This window comes from Aquila chrysaetos, chromosome 25 (genome assembly GCF_900496995.4).
Source record: "Aquila chrysaetos chrysaetos chromosome 25, bAquChr1.4, whole genome shotgun sequence".
In the NCBI taxonomy this organism is placed as follows: domain Eukaryota; kingdom Metazoa; phylum Chordata; class Aves; order Accipitriformes; family Accipitridae; genus Aquila; species Aquila chrysaetos.
In genome coordinates, this window is record NC_044028.1 from 6,223,108 (window position 1) to 6,243,288 (window position 20,181).

General features: G+C 48.1%; 1 protein-coding gene across 5 annotated transcripts in view; it reads left to right on the top strand.

The window, feature by feature from the left end:
• The window catches only part of MAD1L1 (mitotic arrest deficient 1 like 1), a 379,577-nt gene extending 362,706 nt beyond the window's left edge, over positions 1-16,871 (top strand). For 4 of the 5 annotated variants that reach the window (XM_030002286.2, XM_030002287.2, XM_041120343.1 and 1 more), the window contains one exon: positions 15,769-16,871. In XM_030002286.2, the coding sequence (XP_029858146.1) occupies positions 15,769-15,927 (159 nt within the window). In that variant the 3' untranslated portion in view covers positions 15,928-16,871. The remainder of the gene's footprint in view (positions 1-15,768) is intronic. The other variant, XM_030002288.2, reaches the window with a different exon arrangement.
• Positions 16,872-20,181: the final 3,310 nt, after the last annotated feature.

Below are 20,181 nucleotides of genomic sequence, written 5' to 3' on the forward strand. Positions count from 1 at the left end.
AAAGGAAAACATAGCAACGACAGCATGGCAACAGCAGCTGCTGCACAAAAGAAAAATAGGCAAACAGACTTCTGAAACATGTATTCACTGGTAAGCTATTTTTACTGGTTGGTGAGTATGTGGGAGTATTATAACAAAATAAGTGAGAAAATAGCTTACAAATAATTCATAAGAAACTTTAGATGAGAACATATCTTAATGACTTCAGCCTCCTAGCTAGCCCTCATGCTGTATGAATCTCCACATGCGCAAACGTAAAGGTGACCTCTGATCTACGCTATTTATATATTGCAAATTCGTCCACAGACACATACATAAAAATCCATATAAAAAATGTCAGTGGAGCATTAAGGTTAAATAACTGAGCACTAAAAAGTAAAGAATTGTGCAACCCTGCATAGTGGCGTAAGAATAAATCCATCTCATTACATCTCCCTCTGCCTCTGCACCTCAGCGGCAGAGGTTTCCCAGCCATGTGGATGCGGAGAGGTCCCGCAGCCTGGATGTTTCTGGAGGAATTGCAGGAGCTGTACGTGGCTCCTGGCTCCGCTGCCATCCTGCTGTGTTACCTTGGGCACTTTGCATCGCTTCTCCGGGGACCTGTTTCCCCATTCACCTTTTGCCTGTTGGGAGCACACAGGCAGGAACCTCCAGCACAGAAACACTCATATTTGCATCTTTGGGCAGAGCTCAGCCACACGTGGGGCCACGTATGTGCTGAAAAGTGACAAAATAATAAAGAATAGCATCTTCTTTGACCAGCCTGAGGAATGTTATGCTTCACCATCCCCTCCCCAAGATGCCCCGCTCTCACTGCAGACCAGTAAACTGTGGGAAGCCTTTAACTAAATTCAAAATAATTCATTGAGAACTTGAGAGAAACAGCCTCAAAAGCGTTGAACTTCTTTACAGTTGCAGCCTGATCTGTTGTGCTGCGTGAGCCCTTTTTTCTGTTCAGATGTGATCCATGGGAGACTGAAGGCAAACACAGTCTCTTAAGTCTCCTCCGCAATCCCGATGCTTTTATTGGCACTGAGAGAAACGCATCCCAGCCTTCTGCAGCCAAAGCTAGATTCATTTGCCTTTAGAAACAACACAAATCTGTTTTCCTGGTTAAATAAAGTCATTTGCAGGGTCCTGTTGTGGGAATGATGTGTCAGCTTGTCCTGAATGGAGCAGTCATTAGGATGAATAGGTTGGTTGTTGGGCTCAAACAGCCCTTTGCACACTGAAGTGCCTTTTCCGAGACCGGCTGAGCCCTTGCTGGAGGACTGCGCCCGCAGCCGGCCCGGCATGGCTGCAGGTGCCTCTCTGCATCACTGCGGGCTTTATTGCGAGCATCCCCTTTCTCCACCGTTACGTGGAGTTTATGATTGATTTATTGCAAAATGTTATTAATCCCACATCTCGCACGTTCCCTTCCAGCCCCACGGTTTGAGATAGTTCTGCTTTCTGCAGCAAAGGAGGCAAATGGGACTCGACCACCGAGCCCTTTGCATCATTCTGCATTGCCTGTAAGAAGCCCGTTTCTTCTTGTCTCTCAATCCCAGGTAATGCTAGTGCTTCCCTACCCTTCAGAGGTGTGATGAGCAATGACTAGCTAATGTTTTTAATGTTCCTCATTGCTGTAGACTTACTTGTTCTGGAAAGTTTGTTGTGTAACTGGTAGGGAAGGAGGTTGGTGAAGTTCTCCAGAGGACATCAGGAATGAGGAAGCAGCAGCTAAAGTGGTTTGGTTCCCTCTGAGGCTTTTTTTTTCAAATTCAGTTGAAAACAAGCAAGCGAAATGCGACGCTTAGAAGCACTTTGTTTGTAAGATTCTTTCTGGTTTTAAATTACTTCATTTAAACATCTTTGTCTATGAAACCTCCAAGGGAACTCATCCGCTTGTTTTGTCATCTGCATCTTCTGCTTTCTGTGTGTGTTTTTACACAAGAAAGAATGCAAGTATCTCACGTACATTTATATACACACAAATAAATGTAACTTGAATTGTAAAATACAGGCTGGTTGAGCAGGACAGAGGTCAGTGATCTAAAATACACCTGACACCTTAGTCAGGACATGCTCTGTATTACGGCACTCATTGTTTGCTGAGGTCTTTTTCTGTGGCCTTCTGTAACATCTGAATATATATTAAGACTGTTTCTACAATGTATTTAGAGCACAAATAGCCTAGATTTGAGGCATTGAAGAAATACTTCTTGACTCTTTTGCTGTTTTGTTTGTATTTTTTGCTTGTGAAAACAATTCTCAAGAGCATTGTTAGGTGTATCATAGCAGGAACACCTCTGGGCGCGCTGGGGAATGTGCGAAAGCAGGTTTCAAGAGCTTTTATTTTCACACCATGTTTCAGTTCTGTAGTGATAAATGTTTTCTGGAGTACAGACCTGGAGCCCCTCCCCTTGCAGGTCCCTCTTCTTGAAATGTAAAAAGGGTTTTTTTGCGTTTCAGGGGTTTGCTTGCAGTCGAGTTGTGTCACTCTTAGCCAGTAACAGGGCTGATCAGCTGTGTGGCAAGCAGCACAAACTGGAAAGTGCTGTTGATCTTAGCAGCTGATAGCATCAGACAGGTAGGATTAGTACAGGACCTATGGCAGAGAGGAAAGGTAATGGCATAGCATGGGAAAAAATGAGGGAGGAACAGATCTTTTAGGCAATTCTGCATTGGCAATTGACCTACGACTCAAGGCAAGTCCAATATTCTCTACCACAATTTTTCACCATACCTTCTGGGCTGTGTGCTGGGTAATTCCCATGTCCTTCAGCAGGTGGGGTGAATGCTGCTGAGTGTGGACAGCTGGGAGAGAAGCATTTGGAGTCCCCTGAAAATCACCTTAATTCAAGGCAGTACTTTAACCTTGCAGGTGTGGGGGAAGAAAAATGCATTCCTGCTCCTTGCACGCAGCATCCTGGAGCTGCAGGTAGAAACAGCCCGTGCACACGCACACCTAGCTTTAAAAGCATGGTTTCATTACATGCCCAACTAGCATGTGCTCCTTTCAGCCAGACGCAGAGCATCCTGCACAGTGAGTGAATGTTAGACAGTGGTTTTATTGCTGCAGCGTCATAGCCACAGACAGCCCAAATATTTCAAATGGGCCTCAGCCAGTATGTTCAGATTTGATGAAGAACTTTTTGAAAGATAAGAAACATTTAGAGCTAAGGGCTGGCTCCAGACTTAGTTATTTACATTGGGATGGGGGGGATAAAATCTTTTATTAGTATCACTGTTTAAATATTTTGGCTCTCTATTCCAATATTGTGGCAAGAAGGAACCATATGTGTTCCTAGAAAGAGAGTCTAGTACAGCCGTTAATCAGGAGAGGATCTATTAATGTATTAACATTCAGAATAATGAGCAAAACCAGCATGCACTGGAGAGACTAACATGTATCTTTAGTCTGTGGTTTTCAAATGTTTGGAAAATGTTATATTTTTCCATCTTTCTAAAGCTGGTTTTCTGCCAAAAGAAGTTCTCTTCTGCTGTTAATTTTAGAAAGGTTAAATCTATTTAGAAAAGCAAACATAAGCATGGAGTGATGAAAAGCAGGAGGACGTGGGGAGTAACAGGCCCCCAGGCTGCAGAGTTCACGGCAGGAGCTGATCTGGCAGGGAAACTTGTAGGCATGTCCTTTCCTTAACGTTATGCAGAGTGGGGGACATGTTTGGAGAAGATAGGAAGCCCAGGCTCCGTACCAACTCCCCACCACCACCTTTCTCCAGAAGACACTGGATGACACGTGTATGTCTGCAGATCACTATTGGGCTTTAGGGAAGATTGCCGAAAGACTTGGCATAGGAAAAGGGCAAATTTTAAAGAGCTCGAGAGTGGGAGAGATTGCTGGTTGAGCAGCTTAGTTGCCTCGAGGTCATTGCTAATTAGCGGCATCTTGCCTAAAGAAGTGAGCATTACATTTTAATGCTGCTATGAAAACCAATCATGCTGTCTCCCCTTTGCATGCCATGCTACTGCCTGCTTTGCTGTGGCATCTGGAGCAAGCTGCACAAGGGAAGGGAAGACAGCCCTCTTAAAGGATGTGGAATGATGCTGAAGTGGTAGTAGAGCTCAGATGAGAGAGGCTGGTGCATGACAGCTGTTACTGGATCATGCAAAAAGCCTGCCAGCAAAAATGCATCAATTTGTGTGATATCCGAGTGTCTCGTCTTCTGTTTTCATAATTGCATACATGGTGTCTGCATAAATCTTTTCTACCCCCCTGCACCTCCAGCGAAAGGAGCTGACTGACGGATGGCAGCACGTCAGTGGGAGAACACCAGCAGGAAGAGACAACCAGTCAGATGTGTGTCGGACGGGGAGGGCCAGGGCCTGAGGCAGATTCCTCGGAGGTTGCTTGAAAATGGTGCTTTCACTAAAGAGAAAACCTCTCCTTTTCCCTACGGGAGGAGGAGCATGTTCATCCAGACATGAGAACCAGCAGTGCTGTCTCGCCATGTTCTTCAGGAGGTTAGTGCCAAATGACAGCACAGGCGGCAACAGCAGCTTTCAGCAAATGCGTCGTAGCCCAGAGGTCTGAGTGTCCCCTCGAGGGACACAGTGGAATTTCTTTTCCTTTTTCACTGAATACTGAAATCTTCCTATTTATTCACTCCTTAGCTGCAACCTCTGTCTCTTCAGCTGTGGGCTTCGTTCTTACGGTGAGATCAGATCTGCTCGAGGAGAGAGGAGTCCTGTGACTCTTTGTTTCACACTGGGTTTACCATTAAAAGCCCATTTTGTGAAAGCAGAATATACCCAACCTGCACAGGCCAGTTGACTGGTTTCCTTACTATCTTGGTCTTCAGGTTTTCCTGCCTGTAGACTACCAGTCTGGTTGAGTAACTCCACAAATACAGCTACTGGTAACCACCAGCTCCATGCACTCAGAAGTCTTGAAGTTGAGAAAGAAATGGTTAAATTTTTTAAATAATGAATTCTTCTCCCCCAGTATAAATCTCAACTTGTGGCTATAGATGCAGTCTGAGAAATGTGCTTCCCCACAGGGGGTTAGTGAGCTTTTAAGGGTTAAAACTCATTCTTGAAGACACAAGAAAAATGTTCTGCATGTTCAAAATCAACTTTCCTTCCTTTCTTTGACTTTCTGGGTAGTGACAAGTCATGCTCTCTTTGGTCCTGTTGACAGTCATGCTGATGACAGCGATTTCAGTTGAAGAAAAACAAAGAAAATGTGAGCCAGCAAAAAAGCAAGAGCAATAAAAGCACCTTCCTCAACTCATGCTACGATTGTGAAATTTGGTTATTGATGTTGCTAATGTTATTTCCAAAGCCAGCACTTAAATTCCACTTTGGTGGATCATAACTATAAGCAAGTCACACAGTCCCATAGGACGAGGTAATTATTGACCATTCTTCTTGCTCCTAGTTGAGCAGCGGCACTGGTCTCCGTAGCACTGACTGTAATGCAGAGCACTGGCTCTGTGCAGAGGTGACTAATATGTGTCACCAATTTCCTTGATGTGAGGCTTAAACCTGCATTTTAGCCTGGGGTGCCAGACGATGACAAACAAGAGCTAGAAGAGGGTAATGAATAAACATGGTGAGAATTTCAGCTGTAATCTGCTATCAGGTCCATCTGTTACTCCTTCCCCCACAAGCCTTGCAAACTCAATGAGCCGGGAACAGGCATGCTCCATATACTGTCCCATCCTTCAGCCACATATCTAAGGTCTAATTGTCTGCTTGTCATTAGGTTTATCACTTATGGTCTCTTGAGCCATTAGATCACAGGATCTTCTTGTTCAGTTCTTTAGCCTTCCGTTCACCCCGCTTATGACAAGGCTTCCAGAAGGATACCAAAAAGATGAGGAGGATAAATATATTAATCACACGCTGCTGTCTGCTGTATCACAGAGTAGCAGTCGCTCCAGTGAGGCGTGCCTCGCAGGCGTGTGTAATCTGCTCATTTAACCGTTCCCAGCCTCATGGACTCACCCTCCATCTCTTCCAAAACTAGATGCCCAGCTCCCAAACGCAGGGGTTCTTTTCCAATTGGCAGCTGGCGAGTCCTGAAGTCTGTATGACCTGTTTGCACCCTGTTGTCACGTGCAGGCGCTTCAGCTGGGATGAATCTTGGGGTTTCCAGCTTATTTGCTCTAATCCAGAGAAGGGAAGGCAGGGGCCCCTGGCAGGAGCCTGATGCAGAAGCAGCTAAGCAGAGGGACGGCGCATGCCTGGTGTGACTCAGTGAGCGGTGAAGGCTCCAGCAAGTTCTGCAGGTTGGTGAGCGGTGGTTTGCTCTGGGGAGTGGATGCCTATCTCCCAGGCAACGCGGCAGCTAGCAGAAAGTTGCCGTCAAAATTCACCGTGGTTTCAGCCGTCTCTCATTGATGCAGGGTTTTGCAAACTTAGCTGCTTATGTTCTCTTATAGACCTCCTGCTCACAGCTGCAGTTGACAAGTGGAGTATCTCCCCGCTTTGGGAACCAGGCCATCTTAATTAAAGCCCACACAGATGATTTTTTTTGCATTTCTCCCATAGGTGCTTCCTTCTCATGTTCCAGAAAGTCCCATGTTCTTGATTCTCTGCTCCTCTGGTGCTTCCAGCTCTCCTCCCAGCAAGGGAGATGGAGAGGAATGCGATAAGCAACTTGGCTGGTTAATGAAATTAGTTCCCTGTCTAAATGAGGGATTCTTGTGCACTGGGTTCATTTGCTAGTCCCTGATGTCTCCCTCAAGTTGTCTGTCTGCTTCTGGCTCTGCTGGGAGAGAGGTTCGGGACCTGGTTTGAGTTGCACCTACTTTTCCCTTTGTGCCGAGCCACCATGTTCATCAGGGCCAGGCACAGACCAGAAACTGCCTCTGGATGGCAGGGCTGGAGAGCTCCGTGAGGCTGTGATTTGGCTGGGAAAACAGAGCTTAAATAACACCCAGTCCCTAGCATTGCAGGCTACAACTGCAGTCATTTCAGAGAAAGTAACGGGAGATTTTTCTCTCCCTAATTTATGTCTCTCCTGCATATGGCTTCTATGGAGTTGTTAATGTTACAGGCAGATGGGTTGGCATTTTACTAGACAGAACACATGGGCTAGATGTTGTTAATGCTTGTTAGCTACTCACTCTGCAGCTTGACCAGTCCAATACGGTCACCTCGCAGATGGTTGGAAAGCTGCAGCTTGGGTGCTGGATCAGTCCAGCTCTGCAGCGCATGGTTGTGACAGCAGTTGGGATAATGTGCGTTTGGCTGCTTTTTCTGAAGGGCTTCATTGTAGGTCAGAGATAGCTGTGGCTGGGGGATCAGCACAGCTTCCCTGTATGTCAAGGAAAGACACTGATTTGTAAAGATCCTGAGCCTTTTATTGAGGTATTGGCTTTGAAGGCTTAATTTCATAGTTTGGATTTTTATAAGATGGGGTTGGAAAAATTCTGTGAGCCCTGTTCCTTGCTCTCATCTATACTCCTTCATGGTTGATGTTTATAAACATACTTGGCTGCTGAACACTATTTAGCAGTCCTGAGGCCTGTTAAAAACTTGTAATTTATGATCTCAAGGCCTGGCTTAAAGCCTACTGCCAGTATTAGTTTAGAGTGGACATCCCATGCAATTTTCCTTTCTCTGTGATGTGAATAGTCTGCTGTGATTTACTCTCACCAGTCTTGTATTCAGCTGAACCACTTCTAGGTATCACCTCAACAAATCTCCACAGGGTGAATCTCCTTGGTAGTTGGTTTGGAGATCCCCATCAGAATCTGGATGCAAAAGCAGATGCTGCGGGTGGATCATGTATGTTACCATCTTCCCTCTCTGACAATACTGATGTTCAATTTACAGCGTAATGGTGGGAAGCTGAATGCATCCTTCAGATGAGACAGGGAATTTTAGTTTCAGTACTTGTCCTTTAAAACTCTCAAAGCACTTTTGGAAAATGCATGGGTATTAATCCACACTGAGCAGTAGTTCTTCAAACCTATGATTTAAATTGGATATATTTGTCTCTGTCTGTCCTGAACTGTTGAGTAACATTAATGCACCCTGATAATAGCTGTCACATTTTACCCCGGGGGTTGTTCCTCAGTGATAGGTGAAATCACAGCAGTTCAAAGACCTGTCTTCCAGGATGAAAAGCTCTATAGGAATATTCAGATATAAAATAGTAATAGTATGAATCAAAAAATATGCTTCCTTTATTTTAAAGCCTTTGATCTTATTTTTATGGCATCACATTTGACAGTCTAAAGGGCATTAACCTGTAGGGGAAACCTTTTGAGAGAAGGTGCTGACTTGCCCTCTACTGCACAGAGCACCGTCCCCCAGGATTAACACCAACCAGTTTTCCCCATCAAGAGGGGTGCAGGCTCTTCAGCACACGTCCCTGCTCTTTTTTACATGTTTCATTTTTTACACTGGGTGCAGAAGAGCTCACATAGATCAAAACATCTCGCTGTAGGGAGAAACTCACTGCTATGCAATATGCCCCACTCTGTGTTTCTTTGCTGCTGAGCTGGTGCAGCATCCAGAACTCCATCACTTCTGTCACTCATGTGCATAGGCCTGGGTCATGTTTCTGATTAAGATGGAAGTATACGAGCTGACCTCTTGCACGAAAGACATTGTGGGGATGTGGTTCATCTCAATGTTGAATAATAAGAAAGAGAAAGGAAATGTTTGCTATAAATCTCAGTGCACGCAGGGCTGTTTCTCACTTATCCCACCCCAGCTTTCAATTTTCTTCTTGGCATTGCCAGGCGCTTGCTTTTCTTTGCTCAGCAGCTAAAAGCAGCTTTTTCATTACATTTCCTGGAAGGCCCTTTACAGGCATCCATCCCTCTCTGCCTCATAAATTCACTTTATATAGCAAGCTGGCGACACGGAGGTCAGAGGTCTTGGCAAGAAGCAATTATTATAAAGAAGTACTCTTCCTCTTTTGGGTTACAAAGAGGATATTAAAGGGGGAAAAACTTTGCTGCAGACAAGGAATGGTCATTTGTGAAAGGTAGGTGACTTGACTGATGAAGAGCTGCACATCCTGCGAGAGCTACCTTGGGCAGGCATCCTATCAGGCCAGCTGAAACCTTCCCGTTACCATGAAAAAAGAAGGAAACCAGTAAACAGTTTGCTAAATAACCTCATAAATATTTCCAGCCGTAAGCACATCTTATGGTACAATGTGGGTTTTTTTGTTTTTTTAATATTTCTCTAATTTTAAATGAACAGCCTCTAATTAAAGTGATTTAGTGGCTACCTGGGGACCTGGTATTTGAGCAGTGTGTGATGCTTAGGAGAGATTGATTGGTGAGGCGTAACTCAATTGGGGGATTTTGATAATGATATCATCACCCGAGAGAGCCAAGTTTGAGCAATTAAATCTCAAAACCTCGTGTTTGGGTTGTTATAACTTCAGCAGGCAGTTTCCACGTGTGCGTGCGCACACACACACATACACAGTGTTTTCCCTGGGTATTTGCTGGGCACTCCAGTTTTTTGGCTGGTTCTGTGCTTGGTGGGCTGCCCCGTGTGTGTGTGTGCGTATGCCTGCTTGGAGTGACCCGTAGTGGTGATTTATCAGCTTTGCAGACCCGGGGAGAGGGTGCCAGCCTGCTTGGCATCAGTGTTTCCCCCCTCAACATCCGCACGTGGACAAGGCGGCCTTTGACATTTAGAAAAATCTCAGCATCCGAAGCAAGAGGCAGAAACAAAAGGATTTTCTCATTTAAAGGTCAGAGCCGGCAGCTTCTTAAAAGATATTTTCAAATAGGTTTGCTGGGCTGTGACAGGGTTTATGTGTATTAATGGGTGCCGAGGCAGGCGGCGGGCACCACGTCAAAGGTGTCAGAGGGAGGCGAGGGGCTGTCAGGACCACCGACGTGCCCAAGGCGCTTGGTGGCAGAGGTTCGGTGGCACACACAGCGATAGCGCTGCGGAGGTTTCGGGAGGTGATCAGATGGCACAGCCGACCCTGAGGACTTCTGCTGATGGGGGAAGGCGTTGGGAAAGGGGAATGACTGTCCCATGTGAAGAGGAGGTCTGAGGGATTCAAGTGATGAAGGCAAATTGCCAAAGGGATCGATCTGGTGGGGAGATGTGCGTAACCCGCATGGGAGCAGGCAGCACAGCAAGCTTCAAGGTGGCGTGGGGAACACCACAAGGACAAGGCAGTAGGAACTGGGGCAGAGAGAGGAGAACGTGGCCACAACATGGCCCATAATGTCAGAGGAGCCTGTGGACCTGAACAGAGCAGGGAGAGTCTCGGATGTGAAGCCGTGGTGCCCCTTCCCTCAGCACGCGCGGGGCTGTTTGCTCTGTGTATTCAGAGCAGTTATACGTAGGGATGCAGCACGGACAGTGATTTATGGAAGGAGTATAGCAGATGAGATGGTGCCTCCACAATGCATTCACTGGGTAAATGTCACTGGGCAATGATTCACTTGCTCATTTTGACCCGTAATACATCTTAGCTTTGAAAAGTACCATCTACCACAGAGCATGGCTGAGCGGCATCTGCAAAGCAAAGGCTTGTGACTGTGCCAAGGGGTGGAAGGCCACTCTGGCAGCCCTGCCAAAGTCCTAGGCTTCATCCTTCCTCACGCTGCAGAGGTGTTTGAACTGGGGTTCCCGAGCTGAGACACAACTCTCTTGCCTGCTGCGCCTGGCACAAAGCTCCACCATCACTTTGTCAACTTGCCAAAACCCATTCAGGAGCTCCACCTCCGGCACTTGGCGGGGGGTGTTTGAAGATGCAGGAGCACGTAACCTGCATGAATCACATCCCCAAAGGCAGGTGTGCTTTCTCGGTGTGGAAATCAGAGGTAGAATATCCCCGCTTTATGCTGAAATCTCAAGTTGGATTGAATGCTGAAGCCCTCTTCTCCCTTTTTCTGCATTTCTACCCCATGTTTTCTCACAATACCACATCCCCATGGCAGCCGTCTCCTTGGGACATGCAACCACCCTCTTTTCAATCTTATTGCAGAGTCTGAAGGTCTACAGGACATTGGGTCATATGCTCAACCAGTATTTTTCAAGAAGCATCCTTTGCATGATTAAAGTCACACTGCATACCAGTTCATAGCTGGTGGCACTTTTGGAGCCAGAGTGGGGGCATCCATTGTTTTTAGCTACCAAAATATGGTAGACAAGAGGAAAAGGGCATATAAGAAACTAAAAAAATGGTGTATCTAGTTCAGAGTGCACTTCTGAACCATATGTTAGCTTGTAGATGACCGAAGGGGACGCTGTCGCACTTTTGACATAGCTACCTCTCAGCTGGTGGAACAAGCGGAGAAGTAAATGCTGGGACTTGGCTTTCAGGGAGGGTTTCTGTGCAACAGCGGCATGGGGGCAAAGAGCCACCTCAGCAGAGTCAGTGCAGTGAGAAGCCTTGTATATGTTATGTTGAAGTGACAACAGTTGAGCGAGCCTCCTTTATGGTCCTTTATTGCTGCATTACCAGCCCGGTCTGGCCAGCTGCAGGTCCATCCCCCAGCAGGGACATTTGGGAATGCCTGCTGCTCCTCCGCATCTTCTGCGTTGTCTGCTCCTTGCTGAGATGGTCCCTGCTGGAGAGGAGAACTTGCTTTTCTACCACGCTGGTGGTTGAGAGACTTTTATATGTATATCTAAACTATAAAGCCTTGAATAATTTACCAATTTCCAGGGTTAAGAGGAAGATTTATGGTGTTTCCTTCTGGCAGGCAGCAGCTGATCTTGATTCGTGTGGAAAAACAATTGTACTAACAGCTCCTTTCTCTGAGCAGATCCAGGAGCAGCTACTGCAAGTTTATGTCACCATGTGGTAAATAGACCTGTCGTCTTGTGTTTTACAATATAGTGAAACCTGCCCGCCGATCTGATTGCTCTATGGGGTAGCACAGCCTGCGAGGAGAAGAAGGGGGTGTTACCCTTCAAATCTATGACAGGAGTCGCATCCCCCCACCGGCAGAACCGAGTGTGCGGTAACACGGGGCAAAGATTGATTTCCATTGCTTTTCTAGAAGAGGTCCCGATAGGCCTTAAATCAGACTGAACTGGCAACGGAGCTTAGCGAAAGCTGGAATCGTTCCTTTTGCAAGTATTTGAGATCTGAATAAAACATAACATAGACCTGAATCTCAGTAGTTTAGTGAGCCAGGCAGATTTTTTCCATGAATTAGAAGAAACCAATATAGGTCTTTGTAAAGAGTACCTGTGAGATGGTATTCTCATAGTACTTAGCTTCAGCATCCTGGGCTGCTCTGTGCTCAGGGAAACTGGGGGCACGGGGGGAATATTTGCATCTCTAGTGAAGCACTGCACTTGGCTGGCTCGCTCAGCACAGTGGGGAAAGGGGGAGTGAAGCGTGATGGTGGTCCCCAAATTGTCCTCTTGCATTGACTCCTCTATGCATTGACTGCAGGGCAGATGGGGCTACTCACAGGCTCAGCTTTTCCTTTGATCCCGTGTATTCATTTTGATTCTAAATCTTGATGCTTTTTTCTCTTTAAAAGCAACAACACACTGTAGTGATGTAGCTCTGAGTAAGATGTGCCGACAGTGTTGAGCGCAGAGCAGTTAGGGCTGGGTTTGAGTATGCTCTGGTCTCTCTTGCCCCATTCCCACTCATGGACTGTCCGTTTGGATCAGTGACACTTGTTCAGGTTCCTCAGCGTCACGTTGTCTTCCTAGATGGGCTTGGGTGGTTTTTGGCTTCATCTAAACTTAGAATTCCCAGGGGTTCATCACCGGAGTGAATGGCGATTGCATTACGTGGAGTGTGTCATGTGAATAGTTGGTACGTGCCGTCGCCTGCAAGTTCTTGTTAGCAGGGGCTGTGTCCGGGAGTTTTTCTTTGAGGGTTGAGACATTTTTAAATTTTAAAAATTGATTTAAAATGAGTGGAGGGTGTCCTAGCTATGAACTGTGAAGAGGAGGACTCGAGCGCCCTTACAGCTTTGAACCGCTGGAACCTTCATCTTCATATCTTTCATAAATCCAGTTTTTAGAGCTGGAATTGCAGGTATGCTCTCCGTTCATCCAAACCATCATGAAACAACCAGACCCTGCAGCGTTTATTCAGCAGAGCATCCCCTCCAGTGTCCTCCCTCTCCTCGCTCCCGCACAGCCCTGCAAATCCCCCTCCCTTGTCGTGATCCCCTGCTCGCTCCCGCTCCCACGCCACCCACCCCAGTGCTTCCTTCTCTGCCTGTGGCTTGCTGGGTGCACCAGGCAGGGTGCAGCCTGGCGTTTGAAAAGAAATCCTGTGAATTAATGGGAACATATTGCTATTATTTCATATAATCACTTTATTTGTAAAGCACATGCTGTAAAGGTACTCCTGCTGTTGAACTCAAAGCAACAAATCTATATATATATATATCCCAGTCTATACTACATTATGAACAGATGGGTGAAGAAAAAAGAGCAATAAAAACAAGTAATAAGAAAGGGTAACAATGATAGCAATTTTAAAACACTCCCAGGGAAAAAAAAAAAGTTTCTGAATTTTTTTAAAAGCAGTGTGAGATTGAATGAACTGAACTGCAAGTGCATCCATCCTCAAAGTTAGCATGTAAACATTTCCTGGCAGAAGAAGAATTGCTTTTTTTCTAAGTGGCTGCCTTTTTGCCTTGTTCCTGTTACAGAAGAGATCATAAGAAACCTGGTTGAGATGTCTGAGGTTTGGAAGCTTTTGGGGGTTTTTGCATTTTTTTGAGTTCCTGGGGAGACGGAGGCCACAGGGGGGAGGACAGTGCCTCCCTTGACCATCCAACAACCCAGAGAAACCACAATCCCATTGAACTCAATGGGAAATAACAGTCTTCTCAGAAGCATGTATTTGTTCACGTAACTTTCTCTGAGCATTATTCTTCTGCCTCTGCTGAAGGAGGAAACGGTTATGAAGAATAGTGGAGAGAAATTACCATTAATCTCATAAAAAAGAAATTATTCAAATGTAGCCTTTACCCAGGACGCCAGTAAGCTCAAAGTAGAGGGGAAATTTAAAACATTTACGTTACTCCATTTCCAAGATCATAAAACACAAGAAAATGGCCTGGCACGGGATGCTGAATTTCTTAAGGAACTTGCTTTAATTAATTAAACTAGTAAACCAATTAATGGATTTACTTGTAAATTCTTAGAAAATTAATTCTGTGCCCAAAGAGTGTTTTAAATCTGCGAAGGAGGCAGTGTGTGTTTCATACAGAGCTTGAATTCCCATTTTAGATGAATCCAATTCAGCACTGACTTTGGAGACACAAGCGATGCATTCATAATACTCGGACCTTCCTCCGAAACCGGCGCTTCCCGTCAGCTGAATCCAGGGGGATTTGCAAAACAAAACCTGTGCTGCTTTCACAGCACCCAGCCCCTGTACTAGCTCCTAGCTATGTCACAGCCTCGCGCTGCGCCTCTGGCTTTACGTGGATTGTGGAGGTACGTCCCTCCCTGTGCTTCCAACTGGTTTCTTCATCTGCCATCTCTGCCCTCTTCCTACTTAGCCTCTTCAACCCGGCCCAGTGGTACGTCGGATGCACGGAAAGCAAGTCGGGTAGCTCCAGTGAGCAGCGGATTAAAGCGCTGAACATCCTTTGGAGCTGCTGAAAAACAACCAAGCCAAAGTGGAGGAGATTTAAACAAAAGCTAATTTACTTTTCCACACTGAAACCTTGTTTAGATTCCCTGCCTGGCTCAGGGGTGACGGGGACATTCTCAGTACCTTGCGCTCTTCGCAATCCAAAGTGACACATACATGAAAAGTTCATAATCAAATGTGTCCAGGCTCCTGAGAACATGAAATCAAAAACAAGCAGGTTCCCCAGGGCTCTCGGCAGTTATCGCTTCCCTTCTCTCCTAGCAGGTACAGCCATGTTTTTCCCTTCACGTGGCAATCCTCCGCTCTGGGTCTTGGCATCCTTTGACTGGGGTGGGGGTCTCGCACACCCCGGGGGGACACCGGCTTTGCCCGGCGCCACCCGCGCTGCCGCGCCTCGGCTCCGACGGGAAGCAGACCTGCACAGCAATTAGGAACGGGAGCATTTTGAAGAGGAAAATGGCAGGGGAAAAAATTAGCATTTGCGCTGTGATGTTTTTGCTGTTTATTAATAAACAAGCTGCTTTCGTGCCTCCAGGAGCAGGAGAGGCTTCAAGCATTCCTTATTTCTCTTGCATTTAGCTTTTTTTTGCTTGTTTTATATGTTACAGGAGATTTGTAATGTCTTCCCACATGTTGAGTTTCCTTATTTTCATGAGAGCATCTCTGGAATAATTCCTTTGGAGCTCTCGGCTATGTGCTGCCGGGCTGATTTGAACATCCAGAAACACTTTAGAGATGCAGGGTAGATCAGCAGCTCATTGGGAAGGAGTTGCATTAATTAGGAACAGGTCTGCTTCCTCCTACAGAAGCAGAATGACTTCAGGGATAAGTGTTTTCATGGAGAGAAAGCCCTTGCACGTAGCTCCTGCCACCCGAGACCTGGGTGCTGATGGCGACGGTGACCCCGATGTGGGCACCTTGGTTCTGTGCTGGTGGCACAGCCTGGCCCCTGTGCAACCTCGTTCCAGGATGGTCAAACCCCTCATCTCCCCAGTGCCCCATTTGTCACTGGGGAGGGCTCATGCAGGGGTCCTGTGTGGGGATGCTGGAAATGCACGACGCAGTAACAGCCCAGTTACACCGTGTGCTGAACACCTGCGCTGCAGCAGATAACGTGTCCTTGATTACAGGCGGATCCGTGCCAAAGGAGGCTTCAGGGCGATGCCACTAGCTCTCCCTGCGTCACGGGAGGTGAATTAAACCCCTGTCGTATTAATGAGCTTGTTCTTCTTTCCCCTCAGGCCTCCAGCTCCTCCGGTGGAAAAATGCAGCTTCTGGAAACAGAGTTCTCACGAACCATCCGGGAGCTCATTGAACTCCACCTGCTTCGTCAGGACAGCATCCCGGCCTTCCTCAGCGCCCTCACCCTCGACCTCTTCAGCCGCCAGACCATTGCTTAACGTCCCACTGCCAGCCACCAGCCAGGTGTGGAGCACTTCTGGGCAGGACACTTGAGGTAGCGAGGACAAATTCTCCCCTCCCACCCTTAATCTGTGGTATTGGGTTGCTTCTGTTTTGCAGGGAACAGCTTCTTTCCCCCTTCTTTCATGCTGATTCCCAAACTGTACCAGTTCCCCTGAAAAGCATCATTTCCCTCCTGTGGGAGGGCAAATCCAGCTCCATCCCAGGGCTCTCCTGTGCCAAGACCCAATTCCTGCCTTTGAGCTGGGAAATGTGTTCATCACTGCCCAGACTGTCTCAGCATCTCTCTAGGAATAAGGTGGGAACTGCTGGTTCGAGGAGCCACAGCGTCACCGTTCGCAGCTTTTCCCAAAAGGATCCCCCAAATCTGGGCCCCAGCAGAGAGATGAGCCTTGCGGGAGGCTGGTGCTTCCTACCCCTGTGGTTGTCCTCTCCTAATGGGAGCCAAGGTCCCCCAAGGGACCTGGGGAAGGATCAGTCATGAGTAGCAGGTTCTTTGTGGATACCTCCTGCTCTTGCAAACGGCTTATCACTCAACAGGGTTGAAATTATTTTCAAGATATCCAGTTACCTGAGTCTGCCATCACTCAGCAGAAAAGCACGAGCATAAATGGCCATTTGAAGATGGCCATGTTGTGTGGTGTGCTCAGACGTCACTAGCATGCTTTTTGTTCCTCACCGAGACTCTTGGGCTCTTGGTTATCTCGGGACTGCAGAAGGTGGGAGGGAGCCCTTTGTGGTGCGCTCACTGCTGCTAGCTTTAGCCTGGTGCCTGCCACCAGGCTGTGGGTACCTCTTCACCTTGCTGGGGGTGTCCCTCCTCCTCTCCTCCGTGGAGGATGGAGCACACCCTGAAGTCTGACGTTTTGTGTTACAATGGATATAGCTCTTCTGTCCTAAGAATAAAGTGTCATTTCCCAAACTGGATGCATGACTCCTTTATTTGGGATATACACTGTGCTCCCCCTGTGCTCTCCCACAAGTAAAGCATGATAACGAATCGTCCGTCAATGGTCTGATGCTGGTACTGCTTTGAGAAGGGAGGACGTCATTATCTCAGTTTTCCCAGGCAAGTGTCATTCATGCTGTAAAACAGATTAGTTTGTTATGAACTTCTGTCTATATTGATTTCCTCTTGATATGAGCAGGAACGTACTTCCTAAGCTTGGAGAGCAGGTAGCGGTAAGCAGGCTAGAAAGTTGGCTTAGATGCTCACAATGGCTGCAGGATTGGCCGTGCATGCTGAAGTCACTCTGGGACCTGTCGATGTGTCTACAGGCACAGAAAATAGCTGCTATAGACCCAACTATAGATGAGACCCTATACAGATGACCCTATCTATAGATGAGAGGTGGAGGGACAAGTGTGTGCTCTGGGGAGGCTGCAGCCCCCATCTCCCCAGCCCTCCTCTCCGCAGGGTTTGCAGGAAAGTGCAGTAGCAAAAGTTTGGCGTTTTCTCTTCTGCTTGAAGAAGTCCTGGTGGAAGATGAATTGCCTGACATGCTGTGCCAGGGGAACGCTGCCTGATTCATATGCGCGACGTGGCACTGAGAGTCGCCTTCCTCAGTCATGGGGAAAATGAATCATGACGTCAGCCGCATTCGGCTCCTCCGCCAACACAATAGCGGATCCTGGCTGCCTCTGAAAATTTTTCTCCTGGCTCCTTGCAGGAGAAATGAAGTAATTAATAAGTTTACAATAAACCCTCTATCTTAGCAAAACACGGGTGAGGCGAGAAGCGATGCTGGAGAGTGACAAGGGAAAACACATTCTGCCCGTTGGAAAGTTGCCTCCCAAGAGTGAAAGGATAATAAGTTGGGGTAGAAAACAGTAGTCTTCTGAGACGTCTTCAGGGGGGAGGAGAGACAGATGAATTACCGCTCTGCACCCCGTTCTCCCAGTAAAACTGATTTGTTCAACTAAGGTTTAATACGGCAGCACGGCTGGGAGAGGTGTGTCGTGAGGATGGGTGCTTGGCTAGATGTGCTGGCGTGGTGCAGCACCCGGTCCTGCTCATGGCTTGGGAAGCTGCTGGGATAACTGTCCTGCTTTGGCCAGCAGCATCCCTGCCCTCCTCATGGTGTTAGGCAGCGAGCAGGCTTGGGCACTATGTGAAACTGGGACTTTTGGGAAGTTTGGCTGCTCTAAGGTTCACTGGTGGAGGCCGGGGAGCATTCATGTGGAAGTGTGACCACTGCAAAGCCACCTGGGCTACCTGTGGGTCACGGGCTTGCGGTTAGGCATGGGGAAGAGGACCTGAGACTCCCAGTTTATAGCTCCAACACAGAATTCGGGATGAAGCCCCAAACATATGGCTGTACCCTGCCACCACAGCAGCTCCTATCTCTGCTGCCATCATTATACTGCTCGTCTCAGCCGCGATGGAGCTGCGAGGAGTAACTGCGACGCTGAATTTCGCACCGATTGCTCCTTCCACGCCGAGCTACGTGGGGCTTGGCAGCCCATCGCGGGGCCCTGCCACTGTGTTCACCACCCCCCGCATCCTCCCTCCATGGGTGCAGCCCCCCCCGGGGCACTGCAAACAGAGACCCTGGTTGCCAGTGATGGTACAGCAGGTTTCAACCACCCCAGGTGGTGGGGGCACAAGTCCCATCTGGCTTCGCCTCATCACTTGCAAAGCTCCAGCCCTGCTCACGGAAAATCCTTTTAGAAAATCTTGGGAGATCGGTAATAAATTTGCAGTTGGTTGGAGGGGAGAGGTGAGACCGTTAAGAAGTGTGTGTATGCTCGCTGGGTTTATAGTTTACAGCTATAAGCTGTACAATATGATTTATTAATGCACTGCTGGGGGACTGTGTGTGTCAGCGCACTGTCTTGTTTGCAGCCTTGCTTGAAGCTTCCCTTCACTCAAACTGCTTGTGAGCCCCTGCTCCTCTGCTGATCAACCCTTTTCATCTGCGTGCATATATAAATACCGAACAGGGGCAAAGAGCTGTCAAGTACTGCCATATGGTCCTTGAAAGCAGCAGAGCTGTTGGCTAAGGCAGGTATTGCAAAGTTCATGCCTCTTCTAAGGTTGCATCTCTGAACCTGGAGCCTTTTGCTCCCATTTTGTGTCTCCTGGCATCATTGCGTGTTGTTTGCATGAGCCTCAGAGTTGTCCTGGAAGTACGTGATGCCTGAGAAGGAACAAGGGAAAGCCTTTTGGGATGAGCCATGAGAAGCTTGGGGTTTGTAAGACGTTAGTTACGGATCTTCTCCATGTAACACTATAGGAAGAAGGGAAGGAGAACAGGGAAGAGCGTGAAGCTGCAATGGAGGTTGGTACCTAGGGAGCAAAGGGCAGGAGCGGAACTGGGGATGATGGAGAGGCAGAAACAGGGCGCTGGACAAAAAGGGAAGCCACAGTTCCTAAACTAAAGAAAGAAAAGCCGTCTTCTCCCGCTGGCCAACTGATGCTGTCTGCAAAGGCTGCGTGGCAGCCTGGGCCTGGGCTCTCCCCACCTCAGGGGCTGGAAAGTCTCTGGTTTTCCCTCACGCCCCTGGCCACAGTGGGGCTCCGGCTGGAGACCCCCTCCTCTCCCCTTCCCTCTGCGTGGAGCAACAGCCGCTGCCTCACGGCAGGGATCACAGCCCTCCCGGGGGTGTGCAGCAGTGCTGTACAGGGGCTGTTGCCTTGCACCCTCCCACAAGCTCCCAGGTTTTTTCCCGACTCCCTAAGGGCAGAGAGGTCTTTCACTCCCTACAGCTCCTTGTGAAGTGCCTTTTCCCTTCTGCCTCTCCCGGCACACATGGGGTTGGTTATTGGGGGTGGCTGATGGAGCCACTGTCTGGGCAGCCCTGGGCACCGGGTGGGCAGGAGAGCCGTGATGGAGAGGGATGAGCATCCCCAAATACCTCCTCCTACTGCTGCTGGGTTGGGACAAGAGCTTCAATGGCTTGTGGGGATGCAGAGAGGATTGGGGTATGGAGAGCGATGGGGCAGGAGCAATCCCACCCCTGGCTTTTGGATTTTCTGCCTGTCCTGGGACAAGCCAGCGAGGCCCTTCTGCACTGTGGGCTCTGTAAAATGGGACTATCGCTTCCCAGTCATGGCCTCCCAACACCGGCCAGCAGTGAAGGTTATTTGACCCCAAATACAGCCCTACAGGGAGCCCAGATGGATGGCAGCATCCCACCGGGGCTCCTGATGGGTGGGGGTCGGACACGGCATCCCACAGCTGCGGCGCCAGCGTTGCTGTCGGTTCTCCACCGCTCCCCTCCGCTTGCTG